At 39.1% G+C, this 18,850-nt stretch overlaps 1 protein-coding gene across 2 annotated transcripts in view; it reads right to left on the reverse strand.

Moving 5' to 3' along the window:
- Window positions 1-11,332: 11,332 nt before the first annotated feature.
- Window positions 11,333-18,850, reverse strand: part of pth2ra (parathyroid hormone 2 receptor a) — a 37,876-nt gene continuing 30,358 nt past the window's right edge. For both annotated transcript variants that reach the window (XM_088606204.1, XM_088606205.1), the window contains exons 11-13: window positions 16,424-16,562; window positions 13,937-13,978; window positions 11,333-12,376 (exon numbers count right to left, since the gene is read on the reverse strand). In XM_088606204.1, the coding sequence (XP_088462330.1) occupies window positions 11,996-12,376; window positions 13,937-13,978; window positions 16,424-16,562 (562 nt within the window). In that variant the 3' untranslated portion in view covers window positions 11,333-11,995. The remainder of the gene's footprint in view (window positions 12,377-13,936; window positions 13,979-16,423; window positions 16,563-18,850) is intronic.

Consider the following 18,850-nt stretch of genomic DNA (forward strand, 5'->3'; position numbering starts at 1 on the left):
CAGTTTTGTTTTTTCTTAATGTGATGGGCACTGACACATCATAGACGTCCCATTGCACTGGTCTCCAGACATGACTGAATTCTCAAATGGAGAGCGCCATGACGCACGTTAATGATGTAATTAGACAAATTAGCCTCCAAGGGCAATTGCACAGAATGGCAGCAGGGCTATACCGTTTAGTGCAGACTGAAAGTTTTAGTCATAATGTTTCAAATTGTAAAATTTGAATTTTACAGTTGAAAACACATTTTTCCTTCCATGCTTTACTGTTTCCACTGCAAGCTCTATTTTCATTACAGCTATGTGCTAATCAAGCATGTGTGTATTTATTCCAGTGCCATATTATTTTCTGTTAACACCATTATGTGTGTTTCATTTCTGCAACTCCAAATTGTTTTTTAAAGGCCATTAGTAATAGTTGTGCAGTTGTTGTAACAAGTGATTAGGCTCTGCAACGCTGTTGCAATCATTAAATCTCAAAAAGCAGGGCACAAGAAGCCATCTATAAAAAACAGTTGTATTTGGCTTAATATTGAAGCAGAGAGACGGAAGTAAAGCACATAAAAAGTCAGGTTAGCTGCACATACAGTAATTGTAATAGACAAAAAAGTTCTTAATGGCCAAAAAAGAAATGAGCATGTAGTACAGAGCACTGCAGCGAAGATCCTCCATCCTTCTGTGATGACACCTGGACAAGCTTATTGGCAACGACTGGTCAAAGAGGCATCACTTTTCCATCAGCAGTGTTTAGATTAATGAAAGGAGAGTTTGCTAAGAATTCAGCATTTGGGAGGCATTGGAAACTTTTTAAAACACCTTTCTTAAGAGCCTAGAAGGAGCTCTCTGGTTACTCTAACTAACCCGAGATTGAGCTGTCCAGGTACTTACTGTAACTGGTGGTGCTGAGAGTCTAAAAGGAGCTGTCCAGGTACTTACTGTAACTGGTGGTGCTGAGAGTCAGGAAGGAGCTGTTCAGGTACTTACTATAACTGGTGGTCTGAGAGTCTAGAAGGAGCTAAGATAAGATAAGATCACTTTATTGGCCATATACAATTTCTTGTATTAGGAATTTGTCTTTTTTCGCATTCCCCAACTTGTATCTCCATGAGCTGTCCAGGTACTTACTGGAACTTACTGGAACTGATATTACTGTAAGTCTAGAAGGGGTTGTGTTGAGGAGCCTTCTTTGCTGAATGTTTTTTTTTATCAAGCAGGATAGACACCGTCTCCTATGGGAGCAGAATTGCAACTGACTGACTAGTTTGTTACGTTGAAAAAAGGAACGAACCCCTGTGTGAATTGATTAATGCAATTCAAGCAATTAAAGTTCTGAGATGAGCTAAATGTCCACCTGTCATTTGTACTACTGCTCTGTAATACTTCCCTGTAATACTCTTATTCATCTTGTGCTTTGGTCAGGAATGTTTAATCAGGATTAAAATACATGATGGCACTATGTATGTTATTTACCGACTGCCTTAGTAACGACCTGGACAATTTCTGAAAACAGCTGTTTATTCATCCCCTATGCTGAGAGTTAAGTTGTATTGTTTTATGTTTAATGAATGTCTAAACACAGCTTTTCATGCAAGACTCTGCTGCTTGTGATAATAACCAGATGATGGGAAAGTGAAAACATTAAAGCTAGCAGGAATGTACAGAGCTGAGTGGGAGGCTATATAGTAGGAGGAGAAAAAAGCAGATTTTTCTGTATCCTTCATCAAAGAAATTAGATTTTCTCATAAGTGCTTTTGATTTGTATTGTGAGTAAGAACTAAACAAGCACTGATTGATAACAAAGCATTAATCTAAAACTGAGGTCAGGGTCTGAAGGAAAAGCCTATTTCACATTTATGCTTTTGAAGATAATTGGTCACCTACTTAAAGGGAAGATAAGGTTCCTTGAATAAATGCTCAAGTTGTATGACAGCACTATCCTGGTCATACAGTGGTCTTCTAAGATTCTCTCTGACATGTGCCTCACGCTAAGCTACAGCTGAAGCCAAAATTCATTCTTGTGAAAAGAAAGGTTTGGAAACTGCATTCTCCTCAAATGTTCTAGATCAGCTTCAGGAGAAGAAAACCGCATGACTTCTCTTCTGTGTCGTTTTGCATTGTTTCATCTGCCATACAACATCTTCAATCATCCTTGGAGCTTCAACCCTCATCTCTTTTTAACCCTCATTTTGGTGCAGGGCTGTTTAACTGTAAATCTGGAAACACAAAAATATAACAGTGTATACAACCAGAATGTGCTTGTAGAACAGGCCGAAATAGTGTGTCAAATAAGTAAGAACTCCAATTGAGTGTTCTTTATGGTTTTTGCTGTTGTTTAATGTCTTTTTAATCCATAAATGTGTTCAAGTTTAAATGTTCAAAGCAAAAATGTTCACTTTAAAAAATAGGTAGGCATCATTTGTAAGTCAACGAAAGGGGACATCACTGGAAGGGGTTGAATACTTTTAAAGGTCTCGCTGCTCTCTTACACACTGAACAGTACGTGCTCTGGAAATTGTTGCATTAAAATGCAAATAGGAAATATATTCACTAGTTTATTTCTTTACCCTTTTAGTGCAAAAATGCCTTGAATGTTCTCATGCGGTTTTGGGATGATTTGCTAAAAATACATGTGAGCTGAGGCTGTTCCAAGAAATATACAGTATTACCGATGGCGTGCCTGTCTAGCCCAGTGTATGATATCGCAGAAGTACTTATTAACCGGAGCGTTCTGGTCTTTAACACATTCTCTACTGACCCACAGAGACCCTGGAGACTAGTTCAGAAGCAGACTGAAAGCCACGATCTCTTCAGAACTCCTACAGTAGATATGAATATCTCACAGGCTGCGATACAGTCTAGTCCATATAAGGAATAGAGAGTCAAATGAGTTAAGTAGTTAAACCCTGGAAAGGAAAGAAACACATGGCTGCCTAAGGATAACCAGGTAAGAGGACATGCGTTTTCTGTACTAATTTGCAACCTTTATTAGGATAGTTCAAATTTTTCACTTGGGTGGAATATGCTGCTTACATAGAAGCTCTTTAGTTCCTAACAGATGCAATTGTTGACCAAGTTAATAACCAATGCAATTTTGTTTTAATGAACCTATCCTGAAGAAACTTCAGAATTATAGTTTTTAATAAGTAAGAACAGGATGTTGGGGAAGTTACCTATTTTCACACGTTTGTGGAAGGAGTCCTCCTTGCATGCTGGAGACATCTATTCAGAGGCTGAATTGCACTGATTCTTTATGTATACACTTCAAACTCGCACTGCATCATCTGAAACCCACATTTACCCCACAAAAAGGAAACAACAAGCTTCTCATTCTGTTCTCATTTAAGATTGTCTCATTATGTCCCTGCATTTTAGTATCACAACCTCTAACATGACTTGACACTTCAGATATAACCGTTTGCCCACAATGCCTTTACCAGCTAACCCTTGCATCAGCTAAACAAAGTGTCACTGATTCCTGTGAGAAAGCAAATGAGCAGCTCTGTTAGGGCGCATGAGTATTTCTGGCTGCTTTATCTTGTGATCCCTGGTGGGTCTTCATGTCAGGACAGGTTAAGGAATACATCCACTTATCAAAGCGTTTTTTCACACAACATACTGGAGAGCTGTAGGTGTTCCTTGAGGACTATACTTTGTTCTTAAAATCCATTTTACTGTGGGATTGAGCTATCAGTCTTTTCATTGTATTTTGTAGGGGAAGGGGGTGTTGCCTAGACTGTAGTCTGGGGTTCAATCCTATCAGGTCTGAACTGAACTAAACTGAACACAAAGCAGAAAGACACTGACATTTCTGTCCTCAAAGACCAGTAATAATATACAGTAAGCTTGTTAACATAGATTATCACACTTGGAAATTCAAACCCCAGTTCGAGACATTTAGAAAACATATTTAGTAAACACAGGAAACTGAACCCTTTTCTTTCTTTTGAGTACATTTGCAGGTTTGTTTTAGCATCTCTAAAATTAGAAAAAAGAAGGTCACCTCTAAAATGATTTTCATCTGATTAATAATATGCAACTGTTAAGGGTAACAGAGTGTCCATCCTCTATAATTAACACATATCTGATAAGGACATCAAGAGCAGTGAAGTGAAAGAGCACTGCAGAACATCCTGTCTGACCCCCAGTCGCTCGTCAATAATGGCTCCTGTTGCTTGCCATTAAAAAGTGGTTATTAAAGTTTATTGTGATTGTCATCTGAGATTCTCCAATCCTTTTCTTTTAAATTAAAAGATCCAAAATAATACATAACGTCTGGGCTTTGCTTTTAAACAATGATTAGAAACATTTCCGTTCGAAAAAGTTCCTTTGCTCACACTCAGGCTGATGAGGGAGATGGTGTTGTTCTCAAGGGTTGAATTCAGGTTTTATACCTTGCCGAGGGGATTTGATGTCCGGTGTTAGGAGAGAGCAATGCCGCACACATTTCCTTGTCAAAATAATCTTCTACCCCCTGTTAATGTTTGTGGCCCAACACGCTGCTCTGCTGCAGAGAAACCAATAAGAGCAGCCTGTTCTGCTCATTGCTGAATAATAACCCACGTAGCAGGCAGGGTTGAATTCAGCAGCTATTGAGGCATTGTTTTTTTTTTTTCCTGCTGTTAGAGAGCTGTCCTAATAATCAGTATAAAACGTAGTGCTAAATGAATGAATGTTTAGACTTTAAACACAAACTCACTGCTGCTCCAATGTTAACTGCACGAGATACTCTCGTATGGTAGGGGTGTTTAAATGTCATCAAGAAAGACTGGAATACTGCCATCTTAATCAGCATCTTCAAGTCATCAAGTGACATCCAGTTCTGAACCATATCGAATACTTCAATTAAACAAATAGATCTTCTGGAACAAAAACAGAAATGAATGGTACCTCTCAAGGACTAATCCTGACATCTGGGCAGGCAGAGCAGGTAGAAATCAGAGATAAAGACTAGTTTCTCACTCTCTGCTTTCACTCCTCTTTCCAAGGGCAGTGCACACATTTACCATCCTTAAAGAGAAAGCAAAATCTTCCGCTAGAAATTAAAAGCAGAGTCTGGTTTGATGGTAAGAAATTGGACATGACAACTGGGCATGAGATCTGAAAATCTGCAAGGAATATGATGTGCTGTCAAAATAGGAAAACAAGACCAGAGGAACGGATATCTGCTTGCTTATACCTACACTCGAGTATTATTAACAACAAAACACAAGGGAAGCTGCTGCACTTGCATGCAATTGTGACGTTAATGGAGCCACTGAAATATATGGCCATGGATACTTAACATTCTGGAAAGACAAAAAAAAGTAAGAAGGAGCATTACACATTGAGAAGAGCAGGCAGGCACCGAAACACATCCTAAATGAATGAAGGGTCTCAGAAACTATATGGGTCAGACTTATACAAAAACATCTAATGGTGAAGGAATGATGCTACTGACCATCAATATCAATTCTTATGCAATGTTATACAATGAAATCAGGAACACTTGTGCAAAGGAAGAAGTTGAGTCTGAGAGGGTTCACTTTTACCTGTGTCGACTGGGAAAAACTAATAGGTGTGTCAGCAGCTGAAACCAATATTGTAGACATGAATAACAAATCATCCCACACCTGAAGAAGGCTCCACAGTCGAAACATTTTGTTTATTTTCTTCTCTTTTCAGCATGGAATAAACCTTTACTTGTTCCATGAATAACAAATGTTTTTTTCAGTCAACTTGTCAGAGAACTTAATAGAGGAAATAGCTGTATTGATGTAGTCTTAAAAAAACAAGAGAGTAATAAAAACAGAGGAAACTGCAATCATAATATAGCATGCTTCACAACTGTATAGGTAGAGACCATTTACGACAATGAATGTTATGGAGGAATGAGACAGTGAGTATGAGAAGTATGGGATTATGTGGAATTTAAGAGATATGGAATCAGTTGTAAAGTGGCTCTCAATCCTGGTCCTGGATGACCACTGTTTCTTCTGGGATTTGCTCTGGATGAGTTTGGAATCCCAGTCCAATTGATTTCAATTTTTTATGTACTGCATGTTTTTAAATGTGCTTTCAGCTCTTAAAATACTGAATGTGATTTGCAGACCTATAGCAATTTCTGACTTTCATAAATGCCCTCATTCTTGATTGTTACCTGAATTGTAACCAACTGGACCTCTGCAGAAAGAATACCAGTGCTCGTTGTGGGAATATTTGATATATTGTTATTGTAATTCCTACCCATGTCTGTTCATCATAAATTAATCCCATATTAATATTCATTTATTCATTAAGCAAGCTGAAAGACTGATTAAAGTTCCGTATGCTAAAGTGTTGTAAACAGTGCTCTTGTACTTTTTGATACAAGTATTTTTTGAAACACTGGACCGAGTGCAGAAGCACATAAACCAAAAAACTATACAAGCAAACGAATAAAGTCACTCATTAGTACCGGTTATTTAGAACTGCACTGGAACAAATACTTACAGAGCCAGTGGTCCCCAAAGACCAGGGTTATAGACAAACACTGCACTAAAGATTATATGACAGCATCTTCTGGCAACGTGGATGATTGAAATAATCTTCCTGAAGCACAGAACAGATTCCTTAGTAGTGTGAAGTAGGGAACAATGCAGTGACCCAAAATTAAATGATTTTAAAAGGCACAGCATTCAGTTAAAAATATTTTAAAGCGGCCTATAATACATCATAGAGATTGAGGTGTGGAGCTGTGTCAGTGTACAAGTTGCTAAAGAGCATGGAGGATAATTCCACACTGAAACCCAGGCAAGGAGACTCCTTCGGGATGAGCTGCTTCATTTATTAAAAATTGATTCTTTACCCATTCCAAGGTAATTCTGTAAGTCTTTACAAAACAGTGAAACTGGTGAATTATTGGCGAATAAGACCAGAATATCTCAAACCCTTCCTTCAAAGCCTGAATACACAGAAATTTAAACTGACAGTTACAGTTACTAATTAAAAAAAACCTCTAACAGCTTAGTCTGATTGCTTGCTGGAGTTCTAGGGGACACTCCCTGCTGAGGGCTCAGCCTCGCAACAGCGAGGTCGGGGGGCTAATTGGACATAACAGTAGGTGTGCAAATTGTCTTTAAAATAACTGAACGACGAGAGGAGTGCAAACTTCACCATGCTAAGCTGTGCGTAGGCACGAGAGTGCCAAGCAACCTGACAGTTCATGTTTTTTTCATTCCTCTGGAAGCCACAGAGTCCTTTGCAGCTGAAAGGCTGAGTGCAAAAAAGGCATGAAAGTAGGATGAAAAAAATCATGGGTTTGTGAAAGCATTGTCATATTATCTCCCGCTGCGGATGTAGTACAGCGTATCATTATTTTTCTCGGTGTTCAAAACAGTCTTAATCTAAATCTTTATCTGCCTTCAACTACTTTCTGCATCGAATGCTAGTTACTCAAGTACCTGTCAATAAGAGATATTGAGAATTAGTCTTCCTCTATTGCTTATCAGCTGAATTCTTTACTTCCTTTTTCTATATGCTGTTGCTAAGTGTTCTGTAGCTTGATTTCAGATTCCCGTGTACCATCTTTTAAATATGTCTATTTCTGCCAATGGATTTCAGATGCCTGAACAAAAACAACTCCTTAGGGTCATTATAAATGATCTTCCTTAAAGCAAACCTAAAACGAGCTGATAGTTTAAAAAAAATCTAGAAAAACTACAGCACATACCTTAAAACATGCCATCCTTGGATCAAACCCCAGCCGTGTAGTTGGAGCCAATACCCTGGCTTCTTTCAGGAAATGGCTGGATAGGATTCTGGGATCTATTAACTGAGGTTTCTAAGAACAGTTCACCTCTCACCTGTTCTTAAAAACCTCAACCACCGATTTTTAATTGTGCAGACAGTTCTTGATATCTTTGTTTTCACAAAAGGTCTTCACTTTTAACTTTAGGACATCTGTTGTTGATTTGTGACAGGAAGGTTTCTATAGTTTAAGATTTGATGGCTCTGAGTCCAAGGTGTTTCAGCATGATTTTTGAGTTCCCATATTCTTTGGATTTTTAATGGCTGGTATCACAAATACAACAAGTAGGAGAGATATGATATTGACTTTGCTTCACAAAGACAACAGAATTTAGAGACAATTGAAAGGACCACGATTATTTCATATTCTATTGTTTTTTTATTTTTCTTTAAACATTATTCAGAAACCAGTTTGAACTAATAGCCTGTTTAGTTCAAATAAGTTAGCTTAAATTTAGGAATGCATTTAAACAGATGCATGAAACATTTTTCAAAGCCACATTTCAGAATCATTTTTTGATTATTTTAACACGATTTTAATATTTCAGTCATGTATAGCTAAATCGTAATATTTTGCTCTCATGTGAAGTCAGGCACATGCATCAGAATAAGGACTGATGAGTGCTCTTCAGACTCACTGATATATTAAAGATGTTTTAAAAAGATGTCTGAGACAATAGGAGAAATGGAGATATACAGCTACCCCATACCGAAATAAGAACTTGGATGCAATATTTGATTTATACTTTCTAACTGTGTTGTATTCATTTTTACATAAGAAATAAATATTTTGATAATTCTTTTCTTGAGAGCTTTTCCAAAGAACTGTGTTATTTAAATAACCTAATGGAAATGGACTCAATTCAGTACGGCTGAGTCGTTCTCTGTCTCAGACTCGATTCAGCGGGGCTGATTCGTGCTGTGTCTCAGAGTTGATTCAGCGGGGCTGATTGTGCTGTGTCTCAGAGTTGATTCAGCGGGGCTGATTCGTGCTGTATCTCAGAGTTGATTCAGCGGGGCTGATTCGTGCTGTGTCTCAGAGTTGATTCAGCGGGGCTGATTCGTGCTGTGTCTGAGTTGATTCAGTGGGGCTGATTCGTGCTGTGTCTCAGAGTTGATTCAGCGGGGCTGATTTGTGCTGTGTCTCAGAGTTGATTCAGCGGGGCTGATTCGTGCTGTGTCTCAGAGTTGATTTAGCGGGGCTGATTCGTGCTGTGTCTGAGTTGATTCAGTGGGGCTGATTCGTGCTGTGTCTCAGAGTTGATTCGGCAGGGCTGAGTTGTTCCCTGTCCCGGACTGGATTCAGTGGAGCTGAAATTTTTCTTCCCTTTCAGTGATTCGTTTCGTTCAGTGAATCAAATTCTTTTAGCATTTGACTGGTGCTATTTCATTTAAGGGTTGTTAGTAACCAAATCAAAATAACAAAATGAATGAATCTTTTGAATCAGGTCACTTAAATGATCTACAGCAAATCAAATGAATCGATTCACTAAAAATAATTGAACTGCGCAGCTGCACGTTTCCTTACTGGAGTTAGGGCAGGACCATTAATGAAAAGTAGGGGGGTGAGGTGGAGAGTGAGTTTTAAATTTGTAGAATTTGCTTATTAATGTTAATTATGTATTGTTTTGTGTTCAAGACTACTTTAAATTGATTCATTGCTGTTTATTGTTTTTTTAATGTCTATATAGTTATCTAAGTCTTTTGCCATTTTTAAAGAGTACACCGTCTCACTTGGTTAGTTCCATGGGGGGAATTAGATGTAAATACCAGAAAATCCAGCTAAATCGGGCAATTTGGTTTGATTCCACTGACAGGTTAGTAGGTAAAGTATATTCAGGGAATAGAAGCAATAAAAATAATTTATTCCTATTTCTGTTTATCTTGTTGCACCTCTTAATTTGCTGATACAATTTTCTAACCCACAATTAATGTTTTTCACTTGCATGTGTAAATAGTCTGTAAAATGTGACTTGCACTCGAATACCAATGGTGTCCAATCTGATTTTCTGGACTTAGACATCAGTGAAAAAGAAACTGAGGAAGGCCTTCTCCTTGCAGTGTCTAAAATTTTGGGATTTTTAAATAACGGCAAAGACACTGAATGTGAAAGCTTATAAAGCACAGAGATCGAAAGTCAATCCTGCCCTCAAACTGGGTTCACATTTATCACCAGCATTCAGTGATCAACCAGTCTCTCTTTAAGCTTTTCATTTACAAGTTACTGCCTTTTACACCTTTTCTCCATAATGTGTCTCCTATGTTATAGTGTTTCTCCTGTGTTCCTCGCCCCAACACCGTCACTCGGACGTTAGCTCTCCTGCCCTCCCCTCCTCGGACCTGGGGGAGTCAGCACACAGTCAGCATGTGAGGTTCGGGTGGACATCTGTGTCAGGGAGAGAGCTGCAAAGAGACAAGGAGAGGTTAATGAAATGCTGAAACAAGCACTAATCCTTCACACCTGACAAAGGCTCACCAGTTGAGACATTGCACTCTTTCTTCCTACGTTTCAGAAGTGTTCGGTTAGGGCATAATTCATCTCTGCCCTTTCCGCTAAGCATGTGTATGTGTTGACACTCATCGTGGTCGGCCAGTGTGTCGGCTGCACAGCAGCCGGAGCTGGTTCACTGCCGAGCAAATTTCGGAGTTGGCAGGAATGTGGAAATACAGCCCAAGAGGACGCTGAAAAGCTAAAAGGATTCCTGGCAGAGAGGCGGCTCTGATTACAGTCCACATCCCCCCACCATTTCCTCCTGCTTAAATCAATCTGATTCCAAAGCTGTAATTTGGCATATAAACCTTGCAGCGAAAATTGTACATCAAATTGCTGAGGCAAAATGGCCCATCTGAGAAAATGCTAAAAGTCTTCCCGTACTCTTCATAGTGTCGTGCAGGAAATGGGATTATCCAACAACTATTCTTAAAAAAATAACATTTCCACAAAGTAAAATAGCTTAACAATACAAAAGACGTATGATTCACTTATTACCAAAGTGCCTCCATATTAGTATGGGCATTTCCTATTTCTCAAAGAGAAATTGTACAGTTCTTTTCATTCGTATCATCTTTGAACGATCAAGACTTTTTTTCTCTCTCACTCTACTCTGCGATTTCATGGACATTTATTACACGTTCTTCCTTCTTTGCTCAGTCACAAAGAATGAAGACAGGGTTTCATTTCTGTAGATTTAGAATTATGATAAACGCTTTGTAATAATGCAGTTATTGCAGATCTCACAGTTGGTGTCTTAAGAATTCTTCTCAATGTGGGATAATGAGGATATACATTGCTCCGGGATAATCTGGGATGGAAAACACTATAAGATGCAAGAAACTAATTCTTCTCAAAGTGCAGCTGATGTTTCAGTTAATGTGCAGCCTGAGAATAAATGTAGAAATAGCCGTAACTTAACTTAAGCTGTGTATTGATTTTTCATTATGCATTAACATTGCCAGAATTTTTTTTTTCAGCAAATGGAACCTGGACAGAAGGTGCGATTCTATATTTGTACCATTACCCTAATTTCACACCCTATGTGAACACATAAGAAATCCAATTCTGAGAGAATTACACCATTCAAAAATATTTGCATTTTTATTTTTCATCCCAAAAAGTATTATGAGGATATATTCATCAGGGGTATGCACGCTGGCCAACAATCTCAGTACCATACAACTTATTTTCTTCTTGCTTGTGTGTTTTGCACGTACACGGAAATAAGAAACAGTCATTTTCTGCAGCCCTTCATAGAGATGATTGTTGATTGGTTTTATGCCTTTTTTTTTTGTTACAAATTTACATGTTGTAGGAAAATGACTTTGTTAACAATCAAACGCCAAACATTGAGCAATCACAGAAGAAAGAGCAGTCTGGCACAAAGAGTGCAGCGGACAAATCACATCCATTATGAAAAGGGATTTCAGTCTTACAAGAACGGAGCGACCTGGAACGTCAATATCAGAATTCCCATGCAGGACGGCCGTCACTCTGTTGGCAATCCCTAACAAAATGACCACGAGCAGCGAAAGACAGCCTTTTTTTTCACTTGCCGGAATTAACACACGACACTCAAAGGGCTCCGGTTTCTTTCTCCGGGTTTAGGTCAAACCCGGGATACCGTCGGTCTTCTCTTCAGCTTCCGGGACGGACAAGGACACGCCGTGCCTTCCGAAATGAGCCGCTACCCAGAGTGTAGCCTTCCCACGCCAGGATTGGGGGGGGGGGGGGGCTTCACAACGTCTCTTCGTCGTCCTCCGCCGTGCTGGCGTCCAGCATGGGCTGCAGGGACTCCTTCAGCGAGATGTCGTCCACCTGCTTCTCCTCGCTCTCGTCCCTCTCCTCCGGGATGGAGGGCGGCAGGCTGTCGGGGTCGGAGTTGCTGATGACGTAGCCCGGCAGGGTGGTGTGGCTGCTGACGGTCCGCCCCCCGCTGCGGTACACCCGGCTGGAGAGCAGGGCGGTGCGGGAGGTGCCGGCCAGCTGGGACTGGCTGCCGCTGCTGTTCAGGTTGGTGAGGACCGAGCCGTAGCGGTAGCTGCCGCACTGGGTGGTCTTCTTCCAGTCGAAGACGAGGTTCCAGCGAGTCCACGTCTTCTTGATCTCCGTCTGGACCTGCCAACGACCCAGCGATTAGGGAGGGGGAAAAAAAACCAAGACCCGGGTCAATAAACGTTCACCCGTGGCTAATCTGAGCCTTTTTTAACCCTCTGGCTGAGAGGGAGTGGGCGAGTGACAGGCTGCGCTCTCCCATGTGTGCTCTCAGGTAAGATCAGGCTGAAGAAATAAAGAACCAAAACTACGCCGACAGTTCCTCATTGTAGGATACCTGGTCTTTTGATGGGCTTTATAGGAGTAAATTAAGCAAGTATCATCATTATATATCATCACATTGTGGCAACTCTAACAGCACTGATAGCAACAGCTGTGCTGAATGTCTTGCACCAGGCCTTCTGACCCAAAGACAAGCAGAACACAAGAGCATCAGGCCTGCAGCCTTTTTCATTGATTGGCCATTTTTTTGTGTGTGATCCAGGTCTCATAATCTAACATTGACAACAATTTAATTACTCTCTTTACATCATAATGTTACACGTAGGGGGTTACGAAAATAGCACATTACAAAGTGACGCAGCGGCTCAATCAATTACAATTAATCATTACCCCCGATTTGTAAAGATTTGGCCAAGACTATAACTGAGCAGTTGGTGTAACGGGAGGCCCGTGAGTTCTTTGTTCTCTGGCACAGCTTTGGTGAAAAGAGTAATAATTCCGGCACACCGGATTAAACAAATATTTAATAGCAATTGCAGTACACACAAAGAACAACACACAAGTTACACTATTTACAAACTTTCAAATAAGGCGTCGCCGAGATGTCTACATCCTGACCACCACAAAAACTCCAGACTGCTACCACGTATTCAGACTCTTATTTAATGCCTACAAAGGCCCGAAGAACAGAACACTGCCGTCTAAACTAAACAGCAAATGACCTATGGTTAAATCTCTCTTTCTGTAAACCCACTGATGTGACAAAATCAATGGGAAACCGATCTCCCCAATCTCCCTATTCTAACACGCACCCACTGACCAGGAGAGACCGTTTTTAGCCCAGGGATTCTTTACACAGGAAATCAGTGTTCCTGAATAGCAAGCTCTCTGAACAAGGGGTTCAATGTGGTCTCTATGGATGATCCGGACAAGGAGCTCTTGCCTTCTGCCTTTCTGTCTCTTCCCATGTCCTCCTGTCTCTTTCTCCTGTGTCTTCCTTTTTTTCTCTCCCTACCAGCCTGCTTTATGCTGTCTTCCTGGACTGTTGATTGACACTTCATTTACCCAGACCTTGATTAACGAAGGTAAGCTTTACAGTTGCTTTGATCACTGAATCTCGGATCCCTACATTTCAGCAGACGTCTCCTTGTTATCCATTGTATCTAGATCCTTAAAGACAATTCTTAACAATATATTTATAAAAAAAGCCATAAAACATCCCTTTTGACCCATAATTACAATGTGTAGACTTCTGTTGAAACTGCTTTTTCCTAGTCATAGTCTACCTCATGCTTTTGGGAAGGGAAAGAGGACCATGATGCTCTATTTTTCTGCCAGAAAATTGCAGTCGGGCTGACGCACATTCCTGAACGATTCCAAATTAGGAAAAAGACCACTCACCTCTCCATTGCAGTAGCAATAAATGATAGACACGAAAAATCCCTGAAACACAAAACAGAAACACAGTGGTGCACTAAGCATAGTCAAGAGCAGCTGTTTGACATCCGAGTGATTCAGACAGAAATGGAAATGAAATAGCTTTTTGGAGTCCTTGAGATGAGCGTGACCTATAAAAAAGTATGGCATTCGAGGAGCTAGTGCATTCTGGAACGAGAGCAAAGTGGGCAGATAAGAAATGTTCAGTATGTGGAAAATGTTTTATATTTCCAGTGAACTTTCTGCTGCTCATACGGTGTAGTAAAACAGTGGGTTATGGATCATGTACAGACATGGACGCAAACATTTATTTTATTATAAATAGCAACAACTATATCATCAATATCAATAAATGTGAATTATTACAATGTAAATAACAACAATAATTAAAAATAATCAAAATGAACACAATTATTTTCTTTGGAAAAATATTATAATAACAGGTGTAAGGGTTGAATGTTATAACAACCCAATGATACATTCTACTTCTTAAATAATAAAATAATAAAAATAGAGCATCTCAATAGTCATTTTTATATATGGTATAAGCAAAATAATATCAATATTCAGATATATTTTAAGGCAGCATACTGTATATAGAAAGAACACAAAAGAATTTCAGTTATTTCTTATTCATGAGTAAATATGTATGAATATATGTGCAGTATGAACAAAATGTTTACAATTTTTGGTAAGCAGGAAAACTCTTTGGTTTTAGCATTGGCAGTCAGTATCTAAATGTGCAACTCAGCTAGCTCTATAGTACTATAGTATAGTACGAAACACTACAATAGAACAGCTTTAATATCTTTAAATTCTTCAGAAAATCCTGGCGATCTGTTGCATTACGTAAGAATACTTAGTGAATAGTAACTAATGCATATCTTGACCCAGCATAATGTGTTGTTGTGTTTGAGGATGCTGTGGGACTATTTCTAACTCACTACAGCTGTCAGAAAAGAGCTAGGAAGTACAGTAACTTAAAAGTAAATGCTAAAAGGATGATTTAATTATACACGTGTGTGCATGGGTTGATGGTTAATTTAGTAGAAACAACTCTATCAAACTTTAAAATAAGTTTAAATGATTTTTAAAATAAATCCCTTTTGGAACCAACAAATACATTTGCAAAACTTGGCTTCAGCAGGTCTGCCTAGAGCATGAGATCAAATTTGCTGGCGGCTGATCTCGAAAAAGAAGTGAAACCAGTACCAGAGATTCTTTAAGGCAAAAAGTGTCACCGGAGAAGTCTCTTCACCTTACTCATCGCTTGTCAGTTCTTATTACTGTGAATGCACATTTGGCAGCAGCAGTACTGCTGTGCACTGCTGTGCAGTGAGACTCCAAAGAGATAGCCTTTCTCGGTAATGATGCTGGTATCTAGCTTCTAAGTAACGGCTCTTACACTTATCAAAGTATGATATACAGCACAAGCATAGCTGTCTAATGCGAGGAAACTTCTGCCAACAGAAAGAGTCCCTATAATGTTTGGGCAGCAAAACTTCTTTATTGTGAGGAGCTAACGTAGGTAAAGTCTTTTAATGTTGACTGCTCTGGTGCCCATTGTCTGACTGTAAATGAAGTCATGCTTCCTTTTGAGATCTACGTCTTATGTAACTAAGCACTAAGTTGTGGGAGGTGACTTGGGCTATTTGGCTCAACTCATGGATGGGATCCCAAAAGATCGTCTAGCTCAATATTCTGCATCCAAAAAAAAAACAGATAAGCAGTTAAAGCTGAGGTGTGAATTTCAGATACACACTGTAGCCTCATTGCACATTTTACATAATTTCCACCATAACTGAAAATTGCATTAATGATGCCTGCATACATGCAGAGATAGATTTCTTAAAAATTCATGTATTTTTAAATGCACTCCATTAAGCCAAATACTCTGCTCCGCTAGAGCCTCTTTTGTTCCTTCCTCATTCAAAGCCTTAAAAACATCAAAGACAAACTCCGAGCCAGGATACTTCAAAGACCACTCAGTTGATAAAGTCTATAAATGATTCCTAGTGTCTGACGTTACCTTTCACAATGTTGTGACAGATGGAGATAGAAATCCCTGTCATTTTTTACATAAAAAGATACCCTTTTCATTACCACATTCAGCTGAGCTGAAATAAGAATGTTACACCGCTCAGTTTCACACTTGCAGAAGCAAAGGCTGAGATAGTGGTTTCAAAGGTTAGAGCTTTCAAACTGCCGATTGCCCTGCAAGGGGGCAAGGGCAAGCACGACCTCTTGGGTCTGAGCGAGGTGGAAAAGCAAAGGGAACACATTATCGCAGCGTCTCTGCAAACACATATCACAATAATTGAGACACAAGTTGTCCATCATTGAAAGGGCAGGGCAGCAGGACAGCGTATTTGTCAAAACCCTTGTCTTTTCAGTTTATTATGACACAGCGAGCACAAGTCAAAACATCTAAGTGTAAAAAGAATTAAATACCTGGAAAGAGTTAAAGAAGAGTTCGAAGTACATGCGCACCTCCCACCCGATTCCCTGGAACGTGTGAGGCATTCCAACAAACACTATATAATGAATTCCGAAAACCAGCACCAGCACCAGTGTGGACCTGGCCAGTTTCCTGAAAAAGAACAGGATTGTTAACTCACAGCAAACCCGGGTTCCGCTGGGGAAACAGAGGCCAACAGCATGGCGAGGTCACTCGGCCCAGCTGTGCGTGTCAAGGAAGTAACATCTGGTGTACAGTCGGCTTTGTGAAGTTCCTTAGCAGTGTTTCTTTAGGCTTGGTAGAATTTTATTGTCCATTTATGGTAAGAATCGCATCTATCCTTAAAACAAAACACTTGGTATTACTAAGGAAACAGCAACGTCTCAAAATAAATTCCATTTAGAAATCCCAGTGGTTTGCTCTGCTGCTCCTCCGTTGTTGTGTTTGTTCAGTTGGACCAGCAGGTACTTTTGCAATATAATCAATCACAAAAATGTGGCAACCACTAGACCCACTAGACCAGTGTTTAGATCTAATTGCATTGTGTCAGAGGAATATTGTTCTAAAATGGAATCATGCGTTGTACATGACATGGGGCCTGGATGAACTGTTTTAACTTTATTCCTGCCAAACTGTACTCCTGATGCTCTCATAATCAAAAGTGGAATTTAAAACAGAACATAGAAACCATTATTTCTAGAAGAAGATTTTAGTGAAACATGCTGTAATGACCACACTTGTGCCAATCATGAAATAAATCAACGAAATGATAATTTACTGTAGTTAGATTTAACACCAATTAAGATTAACCTCTATTACAGTACTTCAAATAAAAGCGTTTCCTAATTTTTAGAAATCGCAGAAAATTAGATTATTCACTTTTGTTATTCTGTAATATTCTACTGCTGAAAAAGAAACTAATAAAACCAAAAATGATTCAAACTCATGATGGGCAAGCGTGATGATGTTAGTCATCCCTAAAAGCAGAGGACAAGAAGTCAGAGTAAAAAAAAAAACGCAATCAAACAAAAAGTCAGAATCCTCTTATTACTCATTACATGTGCTTACAAAACAAATCCATTAGCTTTTAAAGTCTGATAATTTAGTTAATGAACAAACAAATTAAGCACCAGAACATAAAAATTGGATTTAAAGGCAGAATGTATTAAACAAATGCCATTTGTCTGTTTATTTTCAGACAGTATAAGAATGTATTGGAACAAATCTGAATATTGCCTTTAATTACTATTATTTATTGCTATTATTCATAATATTGTAGCCAGGGACCAAACATTATTCAATAGAAATGATAATTGTGTTTACAAGGAACATCATGCTCTGTCACCCATTGCTGATAACTCTTGCCTATTTCACTGTGATTCTCAGAATCTCATGCTCTGGCATTACTCAATAAACAAATAAAACACACACACAGTTAGAAAAGATAATCTCTTTTTGATTCACAAAATTTGTTTCACAGAATTTAGCTGCATGCCAGCTGTAAATCTGCATCTGTGTCTAATGCACCATAGGTTAGAGGAATGGCTACAGTAATATTGATTATAGTTATTTGCAAAAAAATAATTATTATTAATTATTATATGTTTTGTGCCATTTTTACCCCTCGACTCTATTTTAGCATACAGAAATAACCCAGGCACATTTCAATTTATGTCTTAGTTGTCATTCACATTATTTATCAAAATGATAAGAGCTACAAAAACATAACTGCATTACTGTTTTAGAAAAATAAGGTTGCTATTTGCTCAATTGCACTGAATAAACATTGGGAAATGATTGACACATCCTCCCAGATTTTTGTTCATTTTTGCAAAGTTATACTTGTTGGTTTCTCAGCGATCTGAAGATATTTATACCATGATCCCTTAAAAGGAAAGAGGAAACATTCTTGCAAAATTCTATGGTTTGGAAGTGATAGTCAGAAAAAAATACAGAGAAAGGACAATGCAACATAACAAAGCAAAATGTTTTTGATGAACAATAATGGAATTTTATACTGTAAGTTGCAATGGAAGATGATTGATAACATGGTTCAAACAAGGAAAAAAGATATTTCAAAATCCTTCTATGGTGTCGATAATAAACACAATACATTGCTCATAGTGACATAGTTATAATCCCTCTGACAGCAGACATCAGTACCTGATTGTCACCGGGAGAGAAACCGGCCGATGCAAACTTCACTGAATATTTGGTCAGATTTGATTATGTGTTTTTCTACAGCATGTTTAGCATTCTCGTTCTGCATTTGCTGTGCATGTACAGTGTTAATTGGCACTTTGGCTTGCAATGGTACGACCTGGAGTAATTCTACATTGCGAATGGGCCACACGTCCTCTTGCAACGGTGCTGGTGCAGATTCTCTGACCGCACTGCCCTGCTGAGGCTCCTAGGAGCTC

Source organism: Lepisosteus platostomus, chromosome 14, assembly GCF_059453375.1.
Source record: "Lepisosteus platostomus isolate fLepPlt1 chromosome 14, fLepPlt1.hap1, whole genome shotgun sequence".
NCBI lineage: Eukaryota > Metazoa > Chordata > Actinopteri > Semionotiformes > Lepisosteidae > Lepisosteus > Lepisosteus platostomus.